The sequence below is a fragment of the Rhagoletis pomonella genome, unplaced genomic scaffold, assembly GCF_013731165.1.
Source record: "Rhagoletis pomonella isolate Grant_MI unplaced genomic scaffold, Rhpom_1.0 Rhpom_scaffold_00007, whole genome shotgun sequence".
Lineage (NCBI taxonomy): Eukaryota > Metazoa > Arthropoda > Insecta > Diptera > Tephritidae > Rhagoletis > Rhagoletis pomonella.
Window position 1 is genome coordinate 68,219,335 of NW_023458561.1, and position 10,078 is coordinate 68,229,412.

General features: G+C 36.8%; 1 protein-coding gene across 1 annotated transcript; it reads right to left on the reverse strand.

The window, feature by feature from the left end:
- Nucleotides 1–3,348: 3,348 nt before the first annotated feature.
- Nucleotides 3,349–9,898, reverse strand: LOC118743410 (proton-coupled folate transporter-like). The gene is made up of 7 exons (XM_036476061.1): nt 9,741–9,898; nt 9,496–9,679; nt 9,041–9,435; nt 8,837–8,973; nt 8,568–8,757; nt 3,685–3,841; nt 3,349–3,603 (listed from the first exon to the last, which is right to left on the reverse strand). Exons 1-7 carry the CDS (start codon nt 9,847–9,849, stop codon nt 3,549–3,551), a joined length of 1,227 nt encoding a protein of 408 aa, XP_036331954.1. The 5' UTR covers nt 9,850–9,898; the 3' UTR covers nt 3,349–3,548.
- Nucleotides 9,899–10,078: the final 180 nt, after the last annotated feature.

A 10,078-nucleotide genomic window follows, 5' to 3' on the forward strand; every position in this document is an offset into this window, starting at 1 on the left:
TACTTGTCTGTGTCTGGTTTGTATTTGCTAATTTTAAGTTTTTTTTTAATGGTCTGGGATTTATACCCAGATAATTTACAATCTACATAGATAACATGAAAAAATAGGACAGTGTACTAGAAGATGTTAAGGTATGTATGTATATATACATACACATGATTGCAAATAGAATAAAATAAGATTAAATATTTGCTGTTTTAAATTCTTAGTAGGATCATACACAGTACGCTTTGTTCCGGTTTCGTTTATCCACCGATGACAGCAGGTAATCGCTGATAATTGGTTTTGAATATTTATTTCCAAATCGATGCACAGAAAAAATTAAAAATCATTTGTACATATTTACGCATAAAAATACTTACAAATACATACATACATACCTATTCCATGTAAATATTAGCACTCGCGCGGTAGCGATAGTTAAATACTTAAGCAAACAAATATGTATATTAGGGTGGTCCTTAAATGTATTAAGTACATTATTACATCAGATTTCCTAAACGTCAACCCCCACAGCGATGCTAATATAGTCAAAGATATCACGCAAAAATTTTGACCCCGATCGGAGACGGTTTAGGCGTGTCGCACAGGGGTCAAAGTTCAGATTCCTCTATGGAGACTCAAAAAATTAAAATTAATATTTTTTTCATCTAATACCCAAAATCGATACTACTAGCGTCAAAGATATCACACATAAATTTTGGTCCCGATTTGAGTAGGGTAAGATGAAAAATGAAAAATTAATTTAAATTTTTTGAGTCTCCATAGGGGAATCTGAACTTTGACCCCTGTGCGACACGCCTTAACCGTCTCCAATCGGGACTAAAATTTATATGTGATATCTTTGACCGTTGTATTAGCGACTGAGGGGGTGAGACTTAAAATTTAATTTTTTAAGGGCCACCCTAATGTATATACAAACATACATATGTATGTAAGTATCTATGTACATTAGACCACATCACGATGTATGGGAAAAAATAAAAAAGTTGGATTTGTTCTAAGAGATTTTGAACACTCACCAAGCGTGTATTTCAGGAGTGTAAAGTCTTTTTTTCGGCACCCTTTAAAAACTGCTAAATTGGTTTTCTCCTATAACCTTTTTATTCTATGTACTTTTCATTTCTATAAATGATACGCCATAGTAAAGGTACATATTAAGAAAGCCTACGGTTTTTGAGTATATTTTTAAGCTTCTTACTATTTATAACAGGCCACCGTTTTCAAAAAAAAAAATTTACTTTTTAGTTTGGCATAATAGGATTATCGCTTTAGGATAGGCTTTTTTATACCATTTATAGAAATCGCACATCAAATACAGAAGTTAAAGAAAATAAAATTTCACACTGCTAAAATACTTCCGTTGGGAGTGCTTAAAACAGTTTGGAACAAATGAAACTTTTTTGTGATACGGTTTAATGTATGTACATATGTATGTATGTATGTATGTATGTACATAGATTGGGCTGTAACTAAAAAGAGTCATGCATGAACAACTCATACAGTTTTTTTTTGTGCACGTATGTACATACATTAGAGTGGTCCAAAAAAAAAATGTTTTCCTCTTGCCGAAAGAGGTGCTGATACAAAACCTTACGTTTCGAAGTATCCATTTAGAGGATGCTCATATTTTACTCTAGAAGTATTGGGTACATACATATATTAATCAAACAATTGGTTAAGAAACTAAGAACATTTCAAATTTAAATTATCTGAAAAATATATCATAAGCTTCAGTTGCCATGGCAACAATAGCCAGTTTCACAGCGATCCAGTAGCGCATTTCAATGTCATTGAGCACCCTGTATTGGTTGCAGTAGAAAACTGAAATTTGGTATAGATATTAAAAACTAAACTAAACAAAAACTAAGGAGGTGCCCCGTTTTCTAGGATGACATTTTTTTCTCCCGTACAAAAATTGGACCACTCTAATGTACATATACATATATGTTAATTTTTGCACATATGTATATGTATGTATACATATTTTAGGCTTATAATAAATTCGGGACATGTTTCTCTCATTGAAACCGAACTTGCCGCAAGTTCAATGTTAAATTTCGCACATTAGTGCTTATTTAAATACTTGTTGAAACAAGTGGATTTGGATTGGGATTTATGGGATTTTTTACCAAACGAGCATATTTACATTTGTACATATCGTCGTTTAAACAACAAAACCGCGTATCAACAAAATGCAAAACCGCGTATCAACAAAATGCAAAAACCGCGTATGTGAGGTTTGCATAAATTATTTTCTAGAGAGTAAAAACACTCATATTGCATAATGGTTCTCTTTTTTTTTGATAAAGCAATCGCATGGTTTTGCATCTTGTTGATACGCGGTTTTGTACCTTAAACAACGATATGTAATCGTATTATTCATATCTAATTGCAGTGCAATCACAAATTTGAAAGAAAAAATTAAAAATTAAAATAATTTCTATGGCCCGTACTCGTTAATTGCCGGGGATTCACCACATAAAGTTGGAATATTATTTACAGCTCACAGTGACTTGAAAATCTATCCTTTAAATAGGCCGAATTAAATTGTAGTATCTTTCGAATCACAGAAATATGTGGGTGCCTTATTTTAGAAAGGCCTTAACTTATTTGCTTGCAAAATTTTACATTGTTCGTGATAGAGATCATATTAATATTGAATAGTGTAGCCCGAATACAAACGTGTTTTAATTCAATTGTGGCCTTTGATCCCCGAAAAAATTCGACTTTCTTACCGTCAAGCCAATTCATTAATTATACGAAATGAATCGAAATTTGTTAACATGTACAAAATATATACATATGTATGTATATAAAATGTAGGTATGTATGATCATCTCCGACAAACAGCAAATAATAAATCTTTACATTCAAATAACTAGTAAAATAAATGTGTATGTAAATATAAGCAGCATTTTAACCACCGCGATAAATTAATAAACGACACTTCACCGCACGAGCCAATAACCCAGCAAACAAAATCGCTAAGATAATAAAGAAAGTTTTATATTATGCCGTATTAGAATATTTTGAACATCTCTGTGGTTTCAAACAAACATACTTATATTCGAGAGCACCGCATTACACAATGTCGATATTGAGGGCTAAATCTTCTTTGTTATAGAGAATGGTATACTGAAATTTTACATTTTAGAAAAATTTTAGAGCTTAAGTAATTGTGAGTAGTTAGCCCCAATGTCTGCGGTGAAATTATGCCGCAATCAAAAAGTTTAGAAAAACATATTCCGGTTTGCATGCATATGCATGTATTTGTGGAGTAGCTTTTAATAACTTTTGCTGCATACTCGTCGAAATTTGTTTAATTTTTATTTCATTTTTTTTTTTACAAAAACAAAACCTTTGGCAAGTAAAAAACTGACTAAAATAATTTCAACTTAATTAGAAAATATGTATGTAAATAATATTGTTTTTATCAAACCATAACTTAGAAAGTAGTATTAGTTGTAAATACATACATATATACAAAAAAATCAAATCATCATGGTCCGCTGGTTTTAATTATTCAACGCGAAAACAGCTTCATTTTAGAAACGTTGCTGATAATGCGCAGGAAACAAGCTCTTTTTACGTAAAATAACGCTGAAAATAGTATGTAGTTTTTTGTTTTTTTATTAATTGAATGAAAATTAGAATAATAATTTTTCTAAACTATAAACTTACAGCAAAAAGCACATTGCCAGTAGAAACAAGTTCGCATTCAGCAAATTGTAAAAGCCGGGAAAACTGATAAACGTTATGCTGTATATGCTCGTATAGACTGGCGAGGCAATAAATGGCAGAAAGGCCTGTAAAACACCTTGAAAAGAGAAAAACTTTCCTAAAAGAAAAAAAAACAAAAACGTAAACGCAATACAATTTATTAAATCTCAGGACGACCGCCTTAATATTTCTAGAAAAAATCTGGTTTTTTATAAATAGAATTAATTTTTAGATTAGATGATAGAAGAGTTTACGCTTAAAATGTTTAAAAATGTTTAAAAATTTTATCAACGGAATCAAAACAATGAGGTTTTTTGAGACATTTTCAAATAGGTCTAGCTCACGTAAATCTTAATATTTTCCCGAAATTTTTATTTTTGCAGATCTCTTAAAATATAATAATAATAGTAATAATATATTATCCGGCAAGGTTCCAGGCCCCGATAGAATGCCAGCGCAGGCAATCAGGTTAGCAGCGAAAACAAGCCCTGACCTCCTGCTTCCCAATACAATGGAAGAAGGCGAAGCTGGTGCTTATACCCAAGGCCAAAAGGGACCCAAACTCTCCTTCATTATTGTGGCCACTCAGCATGCTAGACACAGCAGGCAAGATGATAGAGGGTATACTCAAAATACACTTGACGTCAGCCATAGAAAACGGGGGAGGCCTTTCAGTGAAGTAGTCGGTGCGGTAAATAAAGTCGAAGAAACCTGCCACCAGGCGCGGCCAATAGTGCTGCTAGTCACACTGGACGTTAAGAACGCTGTAAGTCCTGGAACGGTCATTCAAGGTTCCAACATACTTATTAGATATGATTCGGGGCTACCTCAGAGCCCGTTGGCTGTTGTACGACACAAGTCAAGGTTAGAGAAAGAGACGTATATAGCCCGGACCTCTAGAACGCCAGGTCCTTAAGCGCCTTCCTTGTCGCTTTCGCGGACGACGTGGCCGCCGTCATAACAGCAAGAAACATCCAGCTAGCACAACTCAAGCTGAACCAGGTTATTCGCAGCGTCAGTGATTGGATGAGCGATCACGGTCTGCAATTGGCTACAGCCAAAACAGAGATCGTACTGCTCACCAAGAAGGGATAGGTTTACAAAGTACCTAGGGGTGAAGCTTGAAAACAAACTCACATTTTGGGAACACATTCATGGAGTATGTGAAAAATCCGCGCAGAGCACGGTGGCTCTAAGCCGGCTGATGGCGAATGTCCCGCAACCATGCCGTACGAAACTTTTGATGACAGTGGTCTAGTCGATGCTACTGTACGGGGCAGAAATATGGGCTGACGCATTGAAAATCAAAAATACCGGATTCAAATCTCTTCGGTCCAGCACAGAGGGGCACTACGTAATGCTTCTGCATACCGTACAGTGTCCGCGGACACTGCTCACGAGCTAAAAAAGATTTACGGAATTATACCAGGTGCCGAGATAGGCCGAGCAGCTGCCGCGGCAAGGGCAAGCGAGCAACTAATCCAGTAGTAGCAACAAAACTGGAACGCAAGCACAAAAGGTCAATAGACGGAAGTCGATTTCTACCTGACGTAATTCCTCACCGGTCATGGTTACTTCTGAGAATATCTTCATGGGATGGGAAGGGTAGACTCACCGTTCTGTCACTACTGTAGAAACTTCGAAGATAACGGGCACCATACATTCTTCACTTGCGAGCACTTCCTGACTTCGCGCAGAATGTTGTAAGAAAGATACGGAGACATAACTTCGAATAACATAGTCGGGATAGGTAATGATCTCCAGTGAAGGGGGAACCAGTCGCGAGATATGTGAATTTCGTACTCCGCTGCAAACGAGAAGACGGATGTCTATTGAGGGCACCCGAATGAAACCTCCCTACAAGAGAGCAACCCTGAGGACTCTTGCGCGGGCGGTGAGAGTTTGGATTTTATTAGTGAGAGTCTCGTCGCCCCGGCCAGTGTATAAAGCATTTCCCCCTCCTAAGAGAAAAAAAAAACAAAAATATTGGCGCTTACACAATATGTGTTTGGCCGAGCTTCTCCTCCGATTTAAGGCGCGTGCCATGATGTCGTCACACAAAGGAGATGGATCTACAGTTTTACGTTGACTCCGAACGGCGATTGTATTTTTATTAAAAACTGTTTTTCATGGCAGAAATACACTCGGAGGTTTGCAATTGCTTGCCGAGGGGGGACCGCTATTGGAAAAAACTGTTGTCTTATCTGAACAGTGCAACACAGCAGCCTTAAAATATAATAGGTTTTATAATTTAACTTTTTTTGGTGAGGCACCCTAATGTACATATGAATATTTATACTTTGGAGTATGTGCATACTGTATAGTAGTACATCACAACAAGCAGAAAAAATTAATATCCATTTTTTTGTGTAACAAAACATTTTTCCAAAAACTGCCAATTTTTCCGTAGTTTTTCTCTTTTGTGCATCCTTCATTTCCGCCTCAGTATGTGCAGTTACATTAAAAAATTTGGTTTTGTCACTTTTACGAAGGTGCCTTTATAACTGCTTGTTAGTTTGCTTAGTTATCTATTTAATTTTAATTTTGGAAAGTATTATATACATACATACATATGTACATATCGCCGGTGATACTGCAAAACGATATATTTCAATTAGGATCCTTGGCACAGATCATTTAAGCACCAGAGGCAATAATTGACACGGAACATTTTGCAGTACACACTACATACATACATACATGCGCACAATGTGTGCGGTCGCACTTGTATCTTGATCAGCATGGCGTATGAGTAATTTTATTTGAGCAGCGCTGGCAAAAATATGCCAGGAAAAACTTTAAATAGCCAGTAAGTAATATATCTTTTATAAATATATACGTATGTACATATCAGCAATTGTGGTATAGGCAGCTTTTTCAAGCATTTGACATATTTGATGCCTTTTGCACAACAAGGCGCATCCACCAACAACAACGATTCGAAATGTGCCCGTATCTGAAGGTGAAAACTTTTATATAATTTACAAGGATCCTATGCCAAGCAAATTAGATCAAAACACATCAATACTTTGAAGTCTGTGTGCGGAACAGGGAAATGAAGGGGATTAGGTAGTAGATAATTAACCAAAGAAGCAGCAATTTCTTGCAATAGCAAAGCTCGGGAATGAGAGGAAAAATTTTAGACACTGGTGACTAAATACAGTACTTACTCAGGTAGAGTTCCTAGAGCAAGAGTATAACCAGAGAAAAATTAAGCTTTTATTAAACTTCCTTGGGGGCAAAGTTCAAAACGGCGTACAGAGGAGTATTGGCATAGCAGGACCGATCAAAATTAGCTGTACGTTTTGGCCTGCGTTTTTCATCATTGATGGAAAGAAGTAAGCACAGCGCTAAGCATTGAATTGGTACAGAATTGAATGAAACACCCATTTGAGTTTCTCTACAATTCTGTGATAAACAGGATGAAAAAACCCAACGAGAAAGAAACCTTCCTCTTCCCATGAACGAAAGACACAAGGTCACGCGGGAAGGAAAGAAAGAAAAAAGTTATTTTCTAGCTGCCGAAATTTCGACGCCATCTTTGTTGTAAGAAGTAAACAACGAAGAGAACGGAGAAAACCGCGAAATTGTTGAACGCATGAATAATCATTTTTATTATGCAAATTCTTCTATAAATCATGCCGTTGTGTTAAATTATTCTTTATCTTATGTGTACACACGTTGTCACAGGCGAAAATGAAGAAAATCGCAGCAAAAAGGCACCACCAAATTGTAAAGAACGAATATAAACAAACGGCTAATGTAAAAATCGTTAAACTTTTTTCCCAAATGCGATTCTAACGGGCTATTCTCCTGCCCGCGTGATCTTGTATTTTTGGTTCATGTGCTCTTCCGTTAAATATTGTTGTGAATCACTAAAAACGATGTTCCAGAAATAAGAAGTACTATTTCCACCCTTAAAGATGTGATACACTTTTTTCGCGAATCAATGACACACAAGAATTATGCTCCTGATATATCACGTTTGTGTGAAACAAGATGGGGGAAAAAATATAAGGATATAAGGAAATTTTCAAAAACTTTTCCTGAAGTTGTGAAGGCTTTAGAAAAGTTGTCAATTCAGGCAAACTTTTCCGCAAGAAAGTCTGCGTATCAATTGTGTGCTGCTATCACAAGGCCGATGTTCATCATTGCTTTGATGACAATTGCTAGTTTCTGGAACCTACAGCAAACATTTTGCAAAGGAAGACAATAGACCTCATCGCCGTTGAACAGCATATTGAAAATATTTTGGACGTGGTTAAGAATGATCGAAAGAATGCAGAAGGAGGCACTACGGAGTTAATTAAAAAATGTCGTATGATTGCAGCAGATCTAGGAAGAAGGTAAACAAAAAAAAACTGAAGTAACCCCCATCTTGCAATGAATTTGAGTACTGGCAACGGTCTATCATAATACCGTATCTGGATTAACTAACGGTCTCTTTACAACTATGCTTTTCCAATGAAAATACTCCAGCTTTTTCGCTGTCTAGATTGCGCCCATTGTATGTGTGGCAGTGAAAAGGTACAAAAGAACTGGAAGCATTTTCAACAGATCTATGATATAGGTATGGGAAGTGAACTCATTCTTGGGTACAATTTGTGGAAGAAAAAGAACTTGTCCGAAGAAGATTTGAAAGATGTTGAAGTTGGAGATCTATTTAAAGAAGAAAACGAATATCTAACAAAGTTTGCTGAAAATCGTTGTTAGCGTAAAAATGATTAAATGAAAAATATATCATAAAAAATTAACAAGTATCCTTCGTTTTGTCCCCCCCCCCCCCCACTTATGTGCATACCGGCATTTCCGGTTCTTTTTAACTCTTTACTGTAAATTCTTACCCAGTTCGTTAGCAGGCAAAACATTCGATGCAATAGTTCGACACATCGGATGAGCCATCGATCTCGGGGCGCTGATTGCGACGGATAAATACATTAGCCAGTTTGTGTTAGCAAATGCCCTGATCAACGAGCCAGCTGACTCACTGAGGAATGCAAAAATACCCAGATAGACAATGGATAACTTGAGTAACTAAAATGGTTGTAAAGGGGAATAGGGTTAAACCACAAACAATGCATATACAAGTATTTATGCCCCATTGAGTACTTACTCTTCTTAAAATAATTACACCCAAGATGTTGCCCAACAGCGACACGAATATATTGATTGTATCGAAAGTGTTAAACTCCTTAATCGTCCAATGAAATGTCTCGCGAGCGAACAAATAAAAAACTGTCATAGAGCCATCTACGCACATTTCGAGGATTTAAATAGTCAATAAACTATTTCTGTGCTTAAAAAATAAATTGCTTACCCAACACAAAAACCGATATCAGATGGGCAATCGCCGCTAGCCAAATGATGGCGCGATCGTTACGTTCGCGTGGCTTGAAACAAGTTTCCCACATTTCCATTACCGCTGCGAAATTGAATAATTTCCTTTGTTGGTGCGACTCACCTACAGCCTGTGGCTGCTGATCTTCCTCTCCAATTTCTGATGTTTGATTTACGAAAACATTATGAGTGAAATCAAAGCGTCGTCTATGTAGACTCTCCGGAATGAAGAATACTATTATACAAACGGCAACAAAAATGCAAATGCACGATGTTAGAAAAACAAATGTCGCATTAGAGGCTTCGTAAAGAAAGCCTGCTACGAATGATCCGGTCATGAGGCCTGTGAAAAGTGCAGCTTCATATGTTGCCATGCTGAAAGCAGCAGATCGAACGGATTTTAGCCTTAGAAGTGATAAATCCCTATAAACTCACCGATATGGTCGCTCCTGCGCACTAGACACATCAGAAATATAACAAAAGGTAGCCACTGAGTATGTAACACTACCTCCGACCAAGGAAAGTGGCAGCACTGCTAATAAATAATACCATGGACTAACGAGGCGAGAAGTTGAGAGTCGCGAAATTATGGCTGCTATTGCATAATATAGAGCATAACCTGCAAAAGGCTTAAGCGCTTAAGTAACAATTTATCTATGAGGTCATCATCGAGTACTCACCGCTGTATCCTGTGACCAAAAGTGGTTTGCGTCCAAAATGATCCGACCAAGCTCCGATGAAGACACCACAAAACGCTGGTATCAAACCTTCAATGAGTGTGGAAGTCATAAAGATTCGAGCAGCATATGGTTGGATGGTGGTCTCTATGTTCTGCAGCAAATGTGGACAAGGAAGACAAGATAAAATTTACAATAACTATTTTATAATTATTTTTCTATCGGAAAGGTGGTACCTCAAGGGTGGTCCCATAATAATTTAGTTAACTTCCGATCATTGAATAAAAAAAGGAACAGTACTCCTAAATTTGTATACGAGCATTGAAGTCGGTGTATTTTTT